This window comes from Amborella trichopoda, chromosome 9 (assembly GCF_054954075.1).
Source record: "Amborella trichopoda isolate Santa Cruz 75 chromosome 9, AtrichopodaSantaCruz75HAP2 v2.0, whole genome shotgun sequence".
NCBI lineage: Eukaryota > Viridiplantae > Streptophyta > Magnoliopsida > Amborellales > Amborellaceae > Amborella > Amborella trichopoda.
In genome coordinates this window covers 22,306,961-22,329,123 of record NC_142344.1, presented here as the reverse complement: position 1 = coordinate 22,329,123, position 22,163 = coordinate 22,306,961, and the positions used below count along the sequence as shown (strand labels likewise).

General features: G+C 36.1%; 1 protein-coding gene across 3 annotated transcripts; it reads right to left on the bottom strand.

Annotated features, from left to right (window-relative positions):
- Window positions 1–3,973: 3,973 nt before the first annotated feature.
- LOC18436459 (receptor homology region, transmembrane domain- and RING domain-containing protein 1) lies at window positions 3,974–18,543 on the bottom strand. Of its 3 annotated transcripts, XM_006846479.4 has the most exons (4): window positions 18,296–18,543; window positions 15,410–15,640; window positions 6,342–6,734; window positions 3,974–4,372 (listed from the first exon to the last, which is right to left on the bottom strand). In XM_006846479.4, the coding sequence occupies exons 1-4, from the start codon at window positions 18,453–18,455 to the stop codon at window positions 4,218–4,220; spliced, it is 939 nt and encodes a 312-aa protein (XP_006846542.2). In that variant the 5' UTR covers window positions 18,456–18,543; the 3' UTR covers window positions 3,974–4,217. The 3 variants fall into 3 exon arrangements, with proteins under 3 accessions (XP_006846542.2, XP_088701948.1, XP_088701947.1); XM_088845822.1 differs by lacking the exon at window positions 6,342–6,734; XM_088845821.1 differs by lacking the exon at window positions 15,410–15,640.
- Between the last annotated feature and the right edge of the window lie 3,620 nt (window positions 18,544–22,163).

Below are 22,163 nucleotides of genomic sequence, written 5' to 3'. Positions count from 1 at the left end.
ATGGTTTTATGAATTTTTAAAAATAAAATATTATTTTAAATTGCATAGGAGGCTTAATAGGACTTGTGGACCCACCATTGCAAATTCGGTGGGGCCCATTATGTGCAACAATGGGTGGTACGCCCCACCTAGGTTACTTTCCTTTTTATGTGATCAAGCTTTAAAGCTTGAGGGATAAGAAAGTATTGTTTTAAAAAAGGTTAAGCCTTGCGAAATTTTTGAATAAATTTTTAGTATGTATGAGAAGGCTTATGCATAAAATAAAAAAGGATAATATTTTCATATATTAATTTCTTATTTGAATTAATTGATAGGAAAATGGTTTAAGATTTGGGGGATAATGGTTCTAGTACCTTCCATAGGATGTTGATGGCTCATCTAGGGAATTGACAACTCGTATGTCTCACCCTACAAGTCACCAAGATCAATGGTGTATATTCAATTTCACATGAGTGGCAAACCAAAGAAAACTCTAAAAAATGCTAAATTTGTTTAAGCATAGGTTATGTCTTTTCTTTGTTAATGAAAAGTGAGGTTTTGAATGGCTTCAGGTCCTTGAGATCCTATTTTATTCTTTTATTTTATTTTATTTGAAGTTATTATATTGTAAAATGGCTACTTGTGAGTGATCTAGGCCATGAAGAAAAGAAAAAAATTAATTTTTTATTTTATTTTATTCGAAGTTATTATATTGTAAAATGACTACTTGTGAGTGATCTAGGCCGTAAAGAAAAGAAAAAAAATTAAAAAATAATTAATTATATATTCCGGCTAGATCACACGTCTCTCTCTCTCTCCCATTAGGAAATTTAGTATGAGTGCCCCGATTAGGAAATTTAGTATGAAAATAGGGGGACGCCCCAAGCTTTGTGAAAGGGGATGAAGGTTATCATAATAAGTATTGAGACCTAGGGTACCATATTACGTATTGAGACCGAGCCTACCATACTAGGTATTTGAGTCCTAGGGTATATCAGGTATTAAGACCTAGCCTTCCATTCTAGGTATGAGACCTAGTATACCATGCTTAAGCATTGAGGCCTAGTCCTGTGATTATTCCACCATTGCTATCTGATTTGGGTTGATAATATGAGGTTTTCTATACTTTAAAAGATTTAAGAAAGACTTTGATCCCGTGCTCCATTGGAGGAAGAGACTCGGAATAGAGTGTGCAAAGTCTAGTTGAAATAATCTTCTGACAATTTATTTTTTGTTTATGAATTTATATGTTCATGATTCCAAGATCAAGTTTATGCAATTTGGTTTGTTCAATAAAAAGTTATGAAAATGGCAACAAATGAGATTCTTTGGGATTATTTTATTATTATTATTTTTGGATTATTTTATTATTATTATTTTTTCTCCGTATGTATTTGGACATATGTAAGTAATCTGGGTAGTGAAAATAAAAAAAAAGAAAGAAAAAAAATTTATTGGTATATACTTGCGCAAGTTACATAGTCCAACTCTTAGTAACCACCGGGCTTGTTGTTCAAGGGAAGCCAAACAAGGTATGCAAGTTGAAAATAGCTATTTATGGCTTGAAGTAGCCCCCCATGTGCATGGTTATATAAGTTTAGTGAAAATGTTATACCATACATTGTCAATGAAGCAATGTGGCACTCAGCATCTATTTAGAGGCAATCTTCGAGTATAATTGCCTTGGTGGTTTATAAAGGATTTAAGAAAGATTTTGATCCCATGTGCTATCGGACGAGGAGACCCAAAATGAGGTGTGCAAAGTCTAATTGAGGTAATCTTTTGACAATTTATTTTTTGTTTATTAATTTATATGTTCATGATTCCAAGTTTAGGCAATTTGGTTTGTGCAATAAAGAGTATTCTTTGGGATTCCATTTTTTTTTTTTTTTTTTTTTTTTGTTTCTCATTATGTATTTGGACATCTGTAAGTAATCTGAGTGGTGAAAATAAAAGAAACAAAAAAGAAAAAAATTTATCGGTATACACTTACGGGGTTATAGTCCAACTCTTAGTAACCAGCCGGGCTCATTGTTCAAGAGGAACCAAACAAGGTATGCAAGTTGAAGAAAGCTATTTATGGCTTGAAGTAGCCCCCATGTGCATGGTTATATGAGTTTCGTGGAATTGTTATACTATACAGTGTCGATGAAGCAATATGGATCACTCAGTATCTATTCAAAGACAATCCTCGAGTATAATTGCCTTGGTGGTTTATCTTGATGATATTCCCATTGCAGAAGGAATTAATTGAAAATATATATTTAGCAGTAATCTTCAAACAAATTTGGCAATATTTTGGGAATTGAAATAGCCTGGTGTAGATATAGTATTAGTTTGTGTCAAGGGAAAGATGTTACAAGTTGTCATAAAACAATAATGTTGGGGGCTAAGCCAGTCGATATGCCTATAGATCCAAGTAATAAATTACTGAAGGATCATAGAGAGTTATTTGAGGCTTCAGGCAAGTATAGAAGATTTGTAGGCGGACTAATCTACTTAAGAATTACTTGACCATAACATTTGCAATGAGTGTAATAAATCAGTTCATGCATTCTATCAGGATACCAAAGTGGAAAGCTATGTAAAGAATTTTGAGATATCTTAAGGGAGATCAAACAAAAGGTCTACTATAGCTTATTGTACTTTTGTTGGAGGAAATCTAGAGACATTGGAGGATGGGGTTGTGGCCATGGTGGTAGCACCACTTGTACCCAACTAAGACCTAAGCTTCCATTCTCACCTAACGCATTCAAAAACTACTAACGATTTAAAAAACGGGTAGGAGCTCGTCATCCCCACTAAATTACCCAAAAAAAAATTCTAGAGACATAAAAAAGTAAGATATAAAAGGTTGTAGTAGATCTAGCTCATAGGCTGAATGTAGAGCAACAGCTCACACTATATATGAGTTAACGTCGTGGAAGACCTTGATGCAAGAGATAAGATTCATAGAAACTGAGCAGATCAAGATATTTTGTCATAATTCATACGCCTTCTATTTAGCTAGCAACCCACAGCTCCATAAGAGAATGAAGCATATTGTGGATTACCATTTTATTCGTGAAAAAGCACACAGATATCTACTTCATATGTAAAGTCAAATGATCACTTTGCTCATATATTCACCAATGCTCTTGGTTGTAATATGATTAAGATGATTTGTTTCAAGCTGGACGTGGATAATTTTTATGCTCCAATCAAATATATTTTTTCGATTAGTTCTTTGGTTGTCGTATTTATGAGCCAATAGGTCATTCATGTCCTTTTCTACATAACAGCAAAACTGCAATTTGTACGAGTTATAATTATAAATAAGATAAAGACTGGTGTGTAGGGTCGGCAACAGGTCTTGCCTAGGCCAAGCCAGCCCTGTCAGGGCCAGAGCGGGCCAAATACCATCAAAGGGAAGGGGGGTGGAAAGAAAAAGAAGCACAAGGAAAAAAAGGGATGGGCCAGGCCTAACTAGGATAGCCTTAATATGGCGTTGGTCTAGGCCCTCCGCTACCCTGATCCTCGGAGTATATCTTGTGGCCTGGGCCCTAGTTTTTTCAGAGGTATTAACCCAGCAACCGCGGATGCCAAATTACCATGTATTTGTTCGCGACTTATAAGTAACATACAGAGAGGCGTGGTGCCCAAATAACCCTAACGTGACAACCTCCAGCTTCCCCTCTTCACCTTCCCTCTCATGTTTCTCTCAAACTCCTCTGTCTCGTTCCTTTCTTATCTTTGGCACTATACTATTGACCATATCAATGCACCATCTGTTTAAATTGTGAGCAGATATCCCCCATTTCAAAGAGCCTTTAAGCTCCAGGCGAAAAAGGAGCCCGGTGTTGATTTAGTTGAACCCACAAAATAACCATCTGGAACTCTATTAACTAAAAAGTTCATGTGCTGAGTGAATGCGTTCAGTGACAGATACTCCCCGGCATATTATCACTGATCTTATACACTGAAGAATAGTGGGACCAAAGCATTCATGCACCTATTTACAAACAAATTTGTCATGTATTTGTACTTCAGAGATCACGAATTTGTATGGACATACTTATGTACACAAATGCAGCAAAGAATACCAACAATGGGGCACTATTTCCCATTTCGATTATGATCCCTAAGTTTTAGAAAGTACGACAAACATACAGACTCTTCCCCATGAATTACAATGAAAAGAACAAGACAGGTAAATACACAAAAGCATATAGCACCAAGTTAAAAGCTTCAAAGGAGGATCAAGAAGGAAGAGCAGGCCGAGAAGAGCATGACAACAGTGGTGTGTGCTCGCAGACCTGATGGCATCCTGCTTCAATATTCGCATCACGTTTGCACACGGGGCAAAATGCCTTCCAACTTGTCAGCCATGAATCTACACATACTGCATGGAAATCTGAAAGCAAGAATTCAAAACAAGTTATGTTAAAAAAATAAAATGGATAACTCAATTATTCAACACTCCTATGGAGCATACTGTTCATTGCCCTAGGGTAAAACCCAACGTAGGAGTATTTTCAGAGAGCGCATAGCATGCTCCCATAGGTACATACTGTACAACAACTCCCTCAGGCAATATAGATACCCGAGAGGATTTTTTTTTATTATTATTACTCAAAATTTTGGGATCCATCTTAAGTATCACTAGATTTGTATCATAAAGAAAAAAAGTTTGGATTTTAAGTCCTTAAATACTTCGATCTTTCCGTCCAAAATTGGATGGTTCTTGTTCAAATCTTGGGACGTCATTTTTTCCAGCACATTAGAGCGAGTTTTTTTGTTTTTTCCTTTGGGGCTTGTCACTGGGTTCTAGTGTTTAGATCCCCAAAATTTGGAATCCAAAAAATATTTCTATCTCAAGTTTTGCGAGAGGGAGCAAATGGACGGATGCTCTTGCAGGAGCATGAAATCTTTTCATGTTTTTGGAAACCCAAATTTTGTATGCCTCTTCATGATGGTGACTAAACCCAAAATCAAACATTTCAAATTACACTGGGTATGTGCTTCAAAAAATAACATCCCAAGATTAAATAGACACCGCCAGAGTTTTGGAAGGTGAGAACTAAGTGTTCAATAACTCAAAATCCATCTTTTTAAAAAGAATAATCATCCAGTGATTCTTAGGTCGCTCCCAAACTTTCAGATACGAACATCCTCCTCAGCAGCTCGTTTGCCCAAGGGAGTAAGTGTATTGTATAAGCTCCTGAGAAAGCATAGTGTATTGATGAATAAATAAAAACCATAGCTCCAACGCCAGGTTGCTTTATTTCGTAATGGGTTGAACCAATACATATTGTACAAAACCCTGTCTAATAACTGAGACTGCCACAGGTTAATAAATTATTGGAGTATGCTCAGAATGGTGTAAACAATTGGTATTTTTAGGATATGTCATGTTACTTTGGTTTTAAGACGAACCTAAACATAAATTACAAAAACAACTCGAGTAATTATTTATTAATATAGGACCTTAACCAAAAAAAAGTCGTTAGTCTTAATTTTAACATAAAGGACATCTTACTTTTATAAGACTAACAGTATGTATTTTAGCCGATTCCTAAAAATCTACATTTGTTTAGTTGGGTTTCCCTGAGAATTTCTGGATCTAAAGCAATGGTTTCCATTAACAAATCGAGGTTTTTCGTCATGCAATTAAAGTTAGTTCAAGCACTAAAATTCGTAGTGTCAATTCCATAAGAACCAGTGGTCTCAACTGTCAAACATGTAACGGATTTCAGCAAGAACTTTTCCTGATCTTTTCTATTCAATAATAATATTTTCATGCTCATCTTCTTCTCTTTAGTATTAGTTATGATGGGATAGATCTCTCTTCCCCATCCTCTTCTTCATCAAGTAGAGATTTATTTTCATTTTATAGCATGTATTCTTCTTGGTTTGTTATATTGATGTCTCTTCTTTTTTCTCTCTCTCTTGCTAGTATAGATTCTCTATTCTTGCTTTGATCCTTCATCTTTTCTATTCGATAATACTTTTCATACTTTGGTTTACCCATTCTTTGATGGTTTGCGACTAGCCTCCTTCCACCATCTCATTAGTATAATAATATAGATCTCTCTCATCCCTCGGGCATTCTAATCAAATGATTGTTGATTCTTCTTTACTATGTTCTTTCATTATAATTAGGGATATTTCACCTTTACCGCTTTTCTTTCCCCTTATTTTGTGATGTGAATCTCATCTCTTCAGTCCTCTCACTTTCCATTCTCTTGTGTATTTATTTCATCCATTTATAAGATGAGCATTTTGATAGTGAGATAAAATCCATGCTGACATTCTAAGCATCATTTTTCCCAATCAAGGCATGCAGTCAAGATTAAAAAAGGCCTTAAGGAAGATCAGCTTACCATGATGACAAGGAAGCACTCTTAGAGTCTCACCAGCCTTGTAGTCCTCTAGACAAACAGCACACATCTCAGAGGCACACTTGCCATCAAATGGAGCCCCATATGTGAGGGTAGGAAGAGCTTTCACAAGCTGACTTTTCCTTTTTAGGTTGTTGTGTTGGGTGCTTCTTACACGCAGGTGGCGGTTTCGAGCAATGAAACATGTTACTAGAACCACAGCTATGACAAGAACAGATAAAAGGGAGAAGACCACTACAGCCCAAGCTATTTTCTCAGCTGAAGGAGACATACAGCATCTTCCATCTTCACTTTGAGAAAACTTCAGTAGAGCTTCTCCAGCAGCTTTGGAAATGAACACTGCATGCACATGTATGCCCCCAGAGTTCCCAACCACTGCATTTAGGGCAAAGTTTCATTCACCACATTTTCCGAATATTGTAAACAGCATTAAAAAAATAACTGAAAGTAACTCATACTAGATTCACTACCTATGAGTGCTTCTAAGTTTCACACTTAAATTGTATGAACAATAAATGCAGTCATGTCATATCCACAATTATGGGGATCTTCCTACTGAGGTCACGGACCCGCACCAATCTCAATTCCACAATTTCATAAAGGGTCCAATAGGGGGCCTTGATTCCCTAACTCGAGGGCACGCACCACCCAACATTTTTTTTGGATATCAACCACCCATAATATTTCTAGGTATTGATTAACTGATAGCAGAAATACACAAGTGAGAAAAACATTGATAGAGCAGATATACAACTTACAGTACCAAAAAAAAAAAAAAAAAAAAACAAAAAACAGAAACCCAGCAAGAAGGCATGATAAGGTGATCAGTATCATAAAAAACCATACAAGTACCATACAAGTCTACCCCACAATAACCCACTCGCCTGCTGCCCACCCCATAAAACCTTTAATAGCACTTGACACTGAACCTCAAAACAAAAATCAACATGAATAAAAATACACGAGATTATGGCGTAAAGAGTTTCTTTAACCCTTTCTTTTAGAAAATCTCGTTTTACTCTCTCTCTCTCTCTCTCTCTCTCTCTCTCTCTCTCTCTGTGTGCACGCGCGCATGCGCAAAATCCTATTTTACTCTTTTTCTAGAAGACCCCAATCACGTGCCCTCCACAAACCACCAGCTCTATTTCTATAGAATCTTTAAAATCTTAGACTTCTGCAAAATCTCCATCAATCCATCTCTCTCATTTCACAAACTATTTCTTCCTTTCTCTCACAAGGAATAAGTGTACAAGACTAGCAACGCCCAAAGAGAGAAAGAGACAGCCCAGAATCTCTCTCCCTCCACAAACTTCTCTTTTACTTTCTCTCTTCGAAAAACTGCTCTCCCTTCACAAACCCCTTTTGTTTCTTTCTCAGTACCTGAGACTGGCAATGCCCAATGAGGGAGAACACATCTAAAGAAAGAACTATGGCCCATCTCAAGAGATGTCCTGTTTCCCTTTGTCTCTCTAAAAGTGAGCTCGCATAAAAAGCAATGCCCAAGTGAAAAGGAGAGAGAAAGATGAGAGTCATGCTCCATCTTCTCTCACTAATCACACCCTCCTATTCCTCTCTCTCTCTCTCTCTCTCTCTCTCTCTCTCTCTCTCATGAAACCATTCATGGGATCCCTCCTCCTCATGCTCCCTTCACAAACCCCTTTGTCCTTTGTTTCCTTATTCACTTTGTTTTGGAGCTTCTTATCCTCATAAGCTCTCCTTTTCTTTCATTGTTCGAAAAGGAATCATACATATTTCCCCTCAATTGTCTTTGCAATTAGTTCTTCATGTTCCTCACTTTGCTACAAACTTATCATCTGTCGGTAGCATTATCAAAAATCTAAATTGTAGTGTAACATTCTTTCCTTCCCTTTGCGTTTTTCAGATTCTATTTACGAGGAAGAGGATTGGTAGTGGTCATGAAGCTCGTGGTCTCTATATTCTTGACTTGCCTACTACTACTCCTCAAGCTTCCGTCCAGCATTAATGTTAATAAATACTGGATTTGGCAGTGGCATCTCCGACTTGATCATCCAATCATCAAAGATTTATTTCCTAAGTTGTTTACTTCTACTAGTGTGGCAGAAGTTCAATGTGAAGTATGTGAACTGTCAAAACATTGCAAAAACTCTTTTTACCCAGTAATAATAAAAGCATTGCTCCTTTTGCTATTGTCCATTCTGATCATAGTTGTAGAAAACACCTAAGATTCCGAATCGTTTTGGGTTTCAGAATTGCATAATCGTTGTTAGCTAGAAGATTCTTGTTTTCGGATTCGACGTCCATACGAGAGGAATTGTGGGAAATGGGACTGCTACATTATAGGAATCGAGTTTCAACCCCAATAAAGGCAACATCCCTACATACATGGAATCAGGATTCCGATTGCTTGGAGTCAAGTTTCTAACCTATTTGGAATCAGCCCATACGGAAATGAGATTCCTTCATCTATGGCATCATGATTTTGACATCTTTGGAATCGAGTTTTTAATGTATTTTGGAATCAAGATTCATCACAATTTAGAATCCATATTCATATCAGTTTGGAATTGAGTTTCGATCCACATGGCTATAGAGATTTGTAACTCTATGTGTTCGAGTTTCAACCCCTTTATAATCAACATTCCTACATCAACGACATTTTGTACCTCAACAACTTAGAATCTCATCAAGCAATCTAGATCAGAGGTGTCTAAGACCTGAAGAAAGGTTCTATAGATATGAAGTCAATGTATTGAGTTATTAACTATTAAGCCTCATACACAGTATCAGAAGTAGGGCCAATTAATAGGCACTCGTACTCCACCAGGGAAATTGTCTATAAAGGAGACAAATATTATCTCATGTATTTTTTAAATGTGATTATGATTTCATTGTTATAGTTCAAAATAGGACTTCGTCCGTACCATGGTGTTGTCTGTGTTGTAGTCCTATTTGAATGTAAAATTCTTTACCAATTATACTTTAAAAAAAGGCAACCAATCCTAGCACTACGTGATCCAAGCCAATCCTAGGATTATTATAAACGTAATCAAAGCCAATCCTAGCACCATTAGTACTCTCATTAATACTCCAACGTCGTAGCTATACTGGCCTTTGTTATCTGCAAAAGACATTAGAATCATGCATGTTGCACACTTCTTAACTCTAGACAATTGCATTTGAAAGTTGAATCAAGTTACAAATACTTCAGCACCGCATTCATTGGATTATTATTTTGAACACCTATAAACCATGGGAAACAATGTTCTCCAATCGGATTTCCACATAACTGAAACCAGAATCCATAAATATTAGAGGTGAGATTCCGCACAATGAATCATAGTTTTGTGCACCTATGAACATCAGTACTTGATTTTGTGGAATCAGAATTACAAAAAAATTGGATCGAAATTCTATGAAGGTGGAAGCAAGATTCCATGTTGCTTGAATTCGCAGTTTCTTGCAACTATGAACCGAGGTACTTGATGATATGGATTCTAGATTCAAAAAAAAAAAAAACAAATCGAGTTTCATTATATGTGGAATCCGGAATCTACAAAAGTTGGAATCAAGATTCCTAACTTCAAGGGAACAGATTTCTTGAAGATTACTTGTCGGAATCATCGAATTGGGATTCCGAAGCGGAATTGCAACCTGGGCTAAGAGATTCTGATAACTATGATTCTGATGTGTGGGGTCCATCTCTTAATACTTCTACTCTTGGTGTACATGCAAAAGATGAAGTTTCGAATATCTTCAAGGTCTTTCATAAGATGATCCATACTCGGTTTGATATTAAAATTAAGGTACTTATTAGTGATCAAGGTGGAGAGTACTACAATGGGAAGTTGTCGCCCTATAACATGGCATAGAACATTAAAATTCTTACGCATATACTGCACAACAAAATGGGAAAGCTGAAAGAAAGAAGAGACACCTCTTGGAAGCTAGTCATGGTCTTCTCTTGGATATGAATATACCCAGAATTACTGGTCAGAAGCTAGGCTTACTGCATCTTATCTCATCAATCAGAGATGGCTTCTCATGTTCTAAACGATAAATTCCCCTATAAACTTCTCGTACGGATCATCCACATTTTAGAGTTTCTCCTAAAGTCTTTGGTTGTGTTCACCTCTCTCATGTTATTAGTCCAAATTGTACATAATTGTACCCCAAATCCATGGAATCTATTTTTCTTGGTTATCCATCCTCTCAAAAGGGTTACAAATGCTATGATCCAGTGTCGAGGAAGAAATTTGTTTCAATGGATGTAACCTTTCAGTCCACTCCATTTTTCCCTGCCTCTCTACAATGGGAGCACAGCGTGGAAGAGAGGCTTCATGTTCCCCTTCATGTTCCCAACTTTCCTGATTGTGGAGCTCATGAGAACAGCGGGGGGGCAGTCTTATGATGTTGAAGTTGGAAAAAAAGAATTAAAAGTCTATACTCGATGGAAACAAAAAGAATTGGAGACCACCACAGTTGACATGACTTCAAGCCAGTTACATAACTCTGATCCAGGTAATCCTAATCAATTTCATCAGTATAGAATAGGATCTAACCATTGTTGTACGAAAAGGTAAACGGGAGTTGCACTGCTCACCCAATTAGCAAATTTATTCCTTATGAGTCCTTGTCTCCTTCGTACCTTGCTTTTGTGTCCTCTTGTCTTCTGTTTCTATTCCTTCTAGTGTTACAAAGGCTTTAGCTCATCCTACATGGAAGGAGGTTTCACCCCAAAAAGAAAAAAAGTGGAAGGAGGCTATGTGTGAGGAGATAAGAGCACTATATAAGAATGGTGGTTGGGGACTGGTAGACCCTCTCAAAGGGAAGTAGTTGGTTGGCTTCAAATGGATCTACCATATGAAGTCCAGGTTGATGGTACTATTACGGTTACAAGATGAGATTAGTTCCCAAGGGGTTTACTCAAACCTATGAATAGACTACAGGGAAAATTTTGCCCATTTGGCAAAGATGAGTTCTGTTTGGGTACTTTTGTGGCCGAAAGCTAACTTGGAGTGGCCCTTGTCTTAGTTGGATATCAAGAATGCATTTCTTCATAGGAAATAACATGAAGTAGCGTACATAGTACCTCCACCTGAATTTCGCGCTCTTGGATGTGAAAGGAAAACTTTGAAGACTGAGAAAGGCCATCTATGGACTAAAGCAGTCTCCTCGAGCTTGGTTTGAGTGGTGTTGTTCGAAGAATCGGGTGTACTCGAAGTCATGCTATTCATCAAAAATACGAAGACCAACACTAGTATCATGATAATATATATGGATGACACTGTTGTTATAGGTAATTGTCCAAAGGAAATTCAGCAACTTAGGAGCGAGAGAATTAGAAATCAAAGAACTAGGCCATCTTAAGTTCTTTCTTGGAATAGATGTGGCCAAGACAAAAAGATAAATCTTCATCTCTCAAAGGAAGTATATACTGGATATCCTTAAAGAAACAAGAAAGCTTGAAGGCTAAACCAATTGATACACTAACATAACAAAATCACAAGCTTGATGACCAAAGGGGTGAAGCTATTAAGGATGTGAGTATGTTTCAAAAATTAGTGAGTACGTTCAAACATTGCATATGCTGTGAGCATGATTAGTCAGTTTAAACATTCTTCACGAACCATCCATCTCGAGGCTACTGCCAGAGTTCTCAGGTATCTAAAATCATCACCAAGGAGAGGACTATTGTTCGCTAATCATGTGCACACTATGTATTGATGCCTATACAAATGCAAACTAGGCTGGTTGTTTCATAGTTGTTGGAAACGCATGTGATCCCGAATTATTTCAGGAATCGAAAATGTGAAATTGTGCGATTCCTATACTCGAAATCGTTGTCCATGCAATGTAAATCACATGTTGCATGATTCCCACTATATCGGAATCGCGGGGAATCTTGTGTCGTAACTTGTTGGGATCGGTATCCCATCGATTTGGAATCGAGTTTCCTACCTGTCTGGAATTGTACATCAAACCACTCCAATCAATGCCATCCAGAGTCACGACCTGATAAAATTGGAATCGTGATTCCTATATTGTTGGAATCATTGTCCCATCAATTTGGAATCGAGATTCCTACCTTTCAAGAATCACGCACCAATCCACTCGAGACCATGCAAGGAGTTTTGCGTGAGAAAAGAGTTAAAGTTTTACACTATTTATGAGCTTTGAACTTTGGACTCCACATATTGCATATGATTACCTAGGGCTCCCATATTATTCAAATCGATGTCTTTGACAGCCCTCCCTTAACAATAATCTCAGTGTATTGAGTGCCCTTTAATGTAGCCCTCTACAACTAATAAAAACAAGGTCGAGCTCCCTTAGGTATTTACTTAGAGATTTTAGAACCCCAAGAAAGCAATGTGTCAAATGTGTTTCTCATGCTTATTTTGAGGAGGAAATGAGGAACTGCATCTTCTAACTAGAAAAGTGTCTTTTAAATGTGAACCTTAAGCTCTTAAAGCACCATTCACTTTGATGCTTTATTGAATAAGCTTTCAACATCGGGGTCTATCGAAAGTGAGGAACCAAACCAATATGTTTTATGTGTTTTTCATGCATATTTTGATGATGAAAGAAAGATATCCATCTTCTCACTAGAAAACGAGTTCTATGATGTAGACCTCGAGCTCCTAGAGAGCCATGTGCTTCGACACTTTATTGAAGAAACCTTTCAACATCAGGGTCTATCAAAATTGAGAAACAATTTCTAATTTCCTGAGGACGAGGATGAACTGGCTAAGTACTAAAAATTGATACCCACAAGGCTCAAGTTGGAAGTTGAAGATTATGGTTGACACTTACCTGCATAAGCCATTACTATCATACTTTCTGATTATCCACAAATCTAGAAATTTGCATTTAAATCTTGATTTTGTTTTATTAGAACTTCGACTCCATGTTGATCGAAACACTCCATGTTGATCAAAACATTGTTTGGTGCATCCATGAACCCTAGGTTTTGTTTGCGGATCTAGCTTCCAAAAAACATTGATTCGCTAGTCCTAAAAATTAGGATCAAGGTCTCATATACGTTGAATCCCCATCTTGTGCCCCTATGAATCGCAAATTTTGTGAGAAGGAGTCCAAATTCCCAACTTCCAAGAATTGGGATGCAAAACTATATTTGGAATGAGATTCGAGAAATTTGGAATCATGATTCCTATCTTCAAAGAATCGTGATTCATCTTGGGAAATGTGTAATCGCGATTCAAACCGGAATCGTAACCTCGGTACATGATTGGGGTAACCATAAGTTGTATTATGGGTTGAAGATTGACGGGTACTGTACTTTTGTTGGAGGGAACCTTGTAACTTAGGGTAAAAAGTAGTCAATTGCAGCAAGATCAAGTGCAGAAACCAAGTATAGATCCTTTGATTCTTTCATAAGCTTCCGACAATCTCTTTCATGTGTCCAGGCTTGCCACAATAGTAGCAATTTATTTCCTTCCTTCATTTGGACCTATCTTTTGATCATTCATGATTATGAGGTGTCCCGCCTGTAATTTTACCTCTATGTTATGTGACACGAGCCTGTTAGTGAGATGAATCCAAGGATTTTCTTCTTTTCAATAAACTACTTGTAACTTGACTTATCATTACTTTCCAATTTGGAGCGGAGTTACTAAGAGACACCGTTGAAGTCTCCTAACTACCAAGAAATGAACTGAGGAGTAAGAAGGCCTCTAACTATCATTCAACACCATCTTCACAAATCCATAACTCCTCGCTCTGATTACAGAGTTACTATTGTTGATCCATTTTATACAATGTTTTCTAGGCTCTATAATGCTAAAACCTGCTTCACAGGTTTTTCCCAACTAGTGTGGCCAAAACATGCCTCCGAAGCCAGGCAATTGTTTCCCGTAATTTGTTGTGCCCCTGCACCTACATCAATTGGATTAGGGAAGATGTCCATCACTATCAGCCAAAAGGTGAAAACTTCTATCTAACAGCAAGTAATACAAAGTTACATAAGCTACACCTATACAAAAGATTCTAACCACTATAAGGCGACCAATATCGCTTAGTAAAAATTTCGCATTATTTATTCTTGTTGACATTTCAATACAAGAAGAAACTTTCAGGGGTATGAATTATCATAAGGTGCAGGAAATGGAAAACATAGAAGATTTGCTCAAATTTACATGGTAACAAAGTTAAAGGAGTCCTGCCCTTTGAAAGCCAATGAGATTCATCAGAAGCACAAAGATGACAAAGGTAAAGTGAAGAAGCCCCACTGTTATCGATGAGAAAAATGTGATACTTAAGCCAAGAATTTAAGTCACAGATTAGATGAGAAGATCATCACTCGAAATTTTCCATGACAAAGACGAATTACAAATCCTTCTTCAGAGTTCTTTATAAATTCCTCATGAGTGATGAGTTCATGCTCAATGTTGTTGTTCATATCCTGGAGGACAGCATAGTTCTTCAACAGCATGTAGATCCCTCATGTGCTAGTCTATACCCCCAGGAAGTCGCAATTTAGGACAATAATATTCACGAATTTGCATTACTAGTGTGTCATTGGTAATCTAGAAGCTTCTACAGTATAATATATTTGTACTAAAAGAAACACAGTCGAAGATAATTTGGGCAATGACACCGACATATGAGTAGGGAACATCCTGTAGTTACACCAGTTCCACTAAAAGTCCTTAAACTTTATCAAAATGTGAAATAGGTATCAGTTCACGGTTGGATTAGGCACCTGCTCATCATATAATAAATCAAAATATTTGTTTTCTATTTATTAGCATATTTGTTCTCTATTTATTATAGAGATCATTGGATATTTAAGAATAAGAATAGCAACAGGATATCAGTTCGTCTAAGCTTAGCAACAAGAAAAAAAAAACTCATAATAAACTCTCTTGATGCTATAAGTGAAACAGAGTCATAGAGATCAATTGAATATCCATGTTTATGCCATTTGAGAGGAATGAATATTAGTGCTGAACTACGATATGATCAATATTTGAGAGGTAAAAAACTATAGCTTGACGACTGAGAGAGAGAGAAGTATTCTAACCAATGTGATTTTGGTGACAACTTACTGGAAATTAAGTTTCGTTTGTCTCTATTGTCATATATGATGGCTGCATCAAAACCACCATCTTGTGCATTCCGAACCTTCTCTTCAAAAGTGCAAGTCCCTCTTGCTATCAACACAAACCTCATATCCATATGTTCTCCCATGTTTGGTGCACTTTGAAGGATAGAGCACGAATCAAAGGGCTCTGCTACATGTAGAGTCCCACAAATTCCAGACCCATTGATTGCCACCGCTGAGAATTAACGAGAACAGAAAAAATAGGCCATGCAATATAAGAAAATAATTCATATATGGGGTATACATGTGGAGGCCTCTCAACTTCAAGTAATTTCATCAAATTTGATCAACAAAAGAAGAGAAAAATGAAATAAACCAAACAAAACATATTGACAAGGGCCATTTTTAGACTCCCACCCATTACATAGAAGATAGTCAACGATAGACACACAGTAAGCAACCGACGAATCTCCCTATCCATGGAGATTGGCAGATGCTATGAATGAGATAATGGAGATTGCGTCACAGTAAGCAACCGATCGCCCCCACAACTCTAACAAAACTATACAGAGGCAGACTCATTAGGTTGCGAACATTGGGGATGCAATTCAATCTTGATCACACACAGGCATCAGATCGAGGACATAGGACCCCAATCCTTACCCTACCCTCTCCTTCACCTTTCCCCTTACTCTCTCACTATTCCCTTATCCTCTCTAGCCCGTCATTAATCTACTTATCCTAAGCACTTAAGGTTTCCCAATGGCAATTAGATGTCATCCATAACAAAAGAAAGGTAATTCTTATAGTTTGGACGATGATGTGATTAATGAGAATAGGCTTGGCATGGTAACAGGGCAGACATTTCAAATAGCACAAAAGGCTCAACAAAAGCTACTATAGAGTCGTCACTTCCACTTGGTCATATAGGACGCGAAAAAGGAAATAATAAGAGGTCACTTCACTTCCACTTGGTCATTTCAAGGAGACAACATATAAGAATCTCTTAAAGAAAACAAAACAAATGAGAATCTTGTCGAGCAAACTTGTTGATACAGAATGTGTGCCAGCTATCAAAGATTTGAATACTCCGACAACTTGTCCAGTAAGGGGTCTGGAAAACAAATCCGCTAGATTTAACATACAACTGTTTTCACAATGGAAGAGTATAAACTACTCTTCCATTGTGATTCGATTTTGGGTTAGGACCTCTTTTCCATAACAAATGAAAGGTAATTCTTATAGTTTGGAGGATGATGTGATGAATGAGAATAGGCTTGGCATGGTAACCGGCAGACATTTCAAATAGCACAAAAGACTCAACGAAAGCTACTATGGAGTCTTCACTTCCACTTGGTCATATAGTACACGAAAAAGGAAATAAATAAGAGGTCACTTCACTTCCACTTGGTCACTTCAAGGAGACAACATATAAGGGTCTCTTAAAGAAAACAAAACAACTGCAAATCTTGTCGAGCAAACTTGTTGGTACAGAAAGTGTGCCAGCTATCAAATATTTGAATACTCTGACAACTTGTCCAGTAAGGGGTCTGGAAAACAAATCCGCTGGATTTAACATACAACTCTTTTCACTAGCAGTTTGTGCAGACTTTACGAATGATAACAGCGCAAATGATCATTGTTTGAATGCCTCTTGTAGGACTTGACAAAGCAAAGGCTCTTCAGTAAAGATTGGCCACATTTTATGCCACCAGAACTTGTCGTACCCCTTTCCAACAGGGGATGATTACCTTAATGTAAACGATGGCTAATGAAAGAGTAGCGATATCAGAAAAACTTTAGGAGCTTTTGAGGAAATCTTAAACTGTAACATCAACTAATAGCATCCCGTACTTTGAAGTCCTAAGTGGTGAACCAAGGGCAAGTTAGGGTGGTGAACCACCAATTGATTGAGGGACAATTCTTAGGAATTTGAATTCAGCCAACCCATAAATATTTCTCTGATAAGATTTCTAATATCCTGCAAGCAATTAAAAAAAGGAACAGACATCCCCACTCTCTGAGAATGGGAGATTTGCTAAAATCTCCTCAAGGACTTCCTAGCTTCTGTGTAATCCAGAAGTGCCATCACCCTAAAGAAAGGTACGGTTCCAGGTTCCTTACTTTCACTAATCAAATCAAAGTGTTCAGCAAATCCGTGCCAGTGTTATGGTTATTTTCAAGAACTAGAGACCATTGTAATAAGTTTATGTTAGCATATCCTATGCATGAAAGAATCGCTATTGCAAGTAAATTTACAGGTTCTTTTGGTAATAAGATTGCATATTGGGTATCTCATCATCATCATCATCACATCATCATCATTAGAGACTTTTCCCAACTACTTGGGGTCCGCTACCATATTGGGTACCACAAGACACAATTATACAAACAAAACTTTTATTTTACAAAAAAAAAAAATAAACATGAACGTAATTAGATAAAAAACCGAACCCATCTATACAGTCAATATAGTGTAATTCTAAGAAAAATCAAATTCACAAGCGAGGAAAACAAAGACTCCATTGAACAAATTGAAATCGAAAAACAAAATGAAATTTTAACCAATTAGAAGAAAATGAAATTCCAAACAAAAACAACATAACAAAATCCAACAAAGAAAAAAATATGCCCAGTGAAAACTTTCTCGACCCTAACTTTCTCGACCCTTGGCGACCTAAATATCAAAAGCGTTTATGTTTCCTTGAGCATTGGATATATATAAAGTTTAAAAACACAACTAGGGGTGTGAGGGTCTCTGTACTGAACAATAGCATAATCCAGAAGCAATTTAGACCAACTATCATCCAAAACCATTAAATTACTACAAACTGAAAACATAGGTCTAACACGGTCCAATTCACAGAGGTAAATGAGCTTAGAAACTTACTGAATCTCGCCTCGACATCTTCGAATGAGAGAGAAACACTTTGACCCTTGAAATAGAGGATTGCAGAAGACGAGCGAAGAAATGCCAGGAAAAATAGAAAGGAGAAGAAGAAAGAGAATATCGATTTGGCACGATACGAAGAACTGCAGCTCTCCACCATTTGTGCCGAGAAAGAGAGGAAAGGGTTGGGGTTTCATATTTGCAGACACCTCCCCATGGTAGTAATTGCAAGAGAAAGAGAAGGCAATGAAAGCGCAGTAAGAGAGGGCTATGGCTTCATGTCGATGTGCGTGTTTTTATGCGGCCAAGCCCGCATATGTAGAAATGCGGGCCTCTTAATAAATCTATATATGTGATGGATTTTAATATTTAATTTTTAAAGACATGTAATCTAATATGGATATCATGAATATGAAAAAATAAATAAATTTTAAAAACTGAAAATAATAATTCTAATAAGAAAACATTTTACAATTTCTAGACCGCATATATAGAAATGCGGTCTAGCCCCCATGAAACAATTTTCCTTACTTTATTACCTACTCTTATTAGTTTACTAAGTTGAATTTGAAGATAACGAGTTATTAACTTCGATTTGATGATAATTCCATTTTTGAGTTCTCCACACCATTTTCAACCGAGGTTTAATGATCGGTAACTCGAATTGGCCTCCCCAAAATTTGTGTCAGATCAGAAAATTTGATGATTAATTTTATTAGCATTACATTATTAGCACAAAACCATGAAATGAGCAATGAAACATGAATGCAGAAAACTATGAAACTTAATAAAAGCATTACATTATTAGCATTTACGGTCAAATAATAAAAGGGAATTTAATGAAATGCCACAATATCCATAAAAATTCAAAGAATAATATTTCATATTTGATATTTATAACCAATACATCTAGTTCAGAAAAATAGGAAAATTTCATCCAAAATCGAGCAAAATAGGTGCTTAATCATAAAAAATATGACTACAATCCTTTGAATAACACTTTAAAGTTCAAAACCCCTCTGAGTTTGATCACAAAAACCACTTATTTCTCCTAAAATTAATCAAATAGCGGATTTTATATGAAAATTAGGGTTCAATGTGGATCATTTACGATTCCTTCATAAATTGATGAACAAAAATTTGTTAAATATAAAAAATAACTTATACAAGCAAAAATCGACTTCTTCAAAAATCGAGCTCGATTTTTTCGAACTCAAAGACAATGTGGATCGAACTTAGAGACATTGCCCGAGCTCGATTTCTTCAAAAAATTGAGCAAAAAAAGAGTTGAATAAAAAAAAAAGTACTTCTAAAATCCTCTAAATCACATATTGAACTTTAAAAACCCTCTGATTTTGATCAAAATAACTCACTAAATCGGCTCTAAAACATGAAAAGACGGATTTTAATTGAAAATTAGGTTTCTTCGTGATACAGTCATGATTTCTTTATAAATTGATGAACAAATAAATATTTGTTAATAACAAAATTAAATTATACAATCACCTGATGAATATCAAGATCTTCAAAAAGCCTCATAAATCACGTATTTTAGTGCCCAATTTCAGCATAAATCTTAAGTTTGGTGGATCGAACTCAGAGATATTGCCCAAGCTCGATTTCTTCAAAAGTCAAGCAAAAGAAGAGTTGATCAAAAAAAAAACACTTCTACAATCCTCTGAATCACACATTGAACTTTAAAAACCCTCTGATTTTGATCAAAATAACTCACTAAATCGGCTCTAAATCATGAAAAGGCGGATTTTAATTGAAAATTAGGGTTTTTCGTGATACAACCACGATTTCTTCATAAATTGATGAACAAATACTTGTTTATAGCAAAACTAAATTATACAATCACCCAATGAACATTAAGAGTTTCAAAAAGCCTCAGAAATCATGCATTTTGGTGCCCAATTTTAGCATAAATCTTAACTTTGGCGGATCGAACTCAGAGACGTCACCCGAACTTGATTTCTTCAAAAATTGAGCAAAAGAAGAGTTGAATCAGAAAAAATACTTTACAATCCTCAAAATCACATATTAAACTTTAAAAGCCTTCTAATTTTATGTAAAATAACTCACTAAATCGGCTCTAAATCATGAAAAGGCAGAAATTTGAGAACTCCACATGTTTTTTGCAAAACCGTGATCCAATCCACCATATTACAACATTTTAATGAATTATTGTGAGCAATAATGCTCTGTGAAGCCTGTCATGCTTCAATAATGCATCAAAAAATAAAAATCACATGATATTTTCACTGTTCATGCATGGAATCGGTGAGACTCCCCCCAAAATCAGTCAGACTTTGCGTTTTTTTATAGGAATCGAGTGAATCCCCTTTTTTCATAGGATCCGGATCGTACTTGTCAATTCCCAATCCTGATAGTCTGGTTTTGGATCGGATCAACGTTTTTCTAATCTCTGATACAAACTTTGCAAAGCAATTATGTTTTCAAAATTTAGCCATTGAATTACCGAAAAAAAAAATTTATGTTTGTGAAATTAGAACACATCACTACCTTAATGATGTGTTGCGCACATAAAGCATGAAGTGGGAGAATTGTCCCACATCGACCAGTTTAAGGAGAATTAAGTTTTATAACATGAAGCTTTAATTGCTCTTGGGTGAGTGGAGTGCAAGATCAACGTGCAGTTGCGGTCAATTAATGTTTGTAGGGCTCGTGTATTAAAAAAAAATTAGACATCTCAAATTAAAAAATGTGTTTCAAAAATATCTCAAATAAAAAATGTGTTATAAAAATTAAAAGAAAAATGTGTCATTTCAGAACCGATACGGGCCAGTACGAAGTTCGAACCAACCGATTCAGGGATGAACCATCCGGATCCTGATATATTACGGGATTTGGACAATTTTTTATCCAAATCGAATCGCCAAATTTTAAAAAGTTGGTTTCTTTCAAATATAATGAACTTTATTCATAATATACTTTCTATGTGGCACGCAATGGATAAAAGAACTATGTTATTGTTGTTATTACTAATGTAAATTTAGGGAAATTTGTTAAACTATCTGCTAGAGACAAATTATTTAATATTTTATTCTTTTACAAGTCTTCTATGTCATGTTCAAGTGTTTTTTTATGGAGCAATGATCCAATGCAATGGTTGTATCATAGTATAATGCAACGACACTTCTAGAAAACTATGTTTGTGGTATTTGTATGACATCAAATTTTGCACACACACTCTCTACATCTCAATAATCAATCTTTTAAAAAAAATTCAATTTGAACCCTAGATATGGTCAAAATGAGTCCCCTCCAAAAATGAATCTAGACCATTCTTTTTGTGAATTTCAAGGTCTTAGCCTTTATAAACTCAAAATCAGTTTTTCTTTTTTAACATTGTTCATCTAATGATAATAAATTCATCCAAAAAAATTGGAAATGAAAAAATCCTTCTAAGGCCTAGATCTAAGCATCTCACCAAAATGAACGGCCTATGTTAATTGGGCTAAAAAAATACTTTCTAGGTTGTGTTTTCAATTTTTTCTTTTTTTGTGATTGTTCATTAGAATAAAAAGAGTGTATAATTCAAAATTTGGATCAAACAAAGGGTTATAAGATGGTTTTTTAAGGTTGTTGCATCATATTACTATACAAACGGTTGCATAAAATCATTGATCTTTTTTATGGGTATTTTGAACTTAAACCAAAGATAAAATGTTGAATAGAATGTTTATAGTTATGTTGACAAATTTTCTTTGAACTTATAACTTTTTTATAAATCAAACTAAGCCCAATTTTTCATAGTTTATCCTTCTCAAAATAGCATAGCTTTTTAAAAATACAAAACAAGTAATTTAATAAAGAAAAAAGTTTATATACGGTACTTATCAAG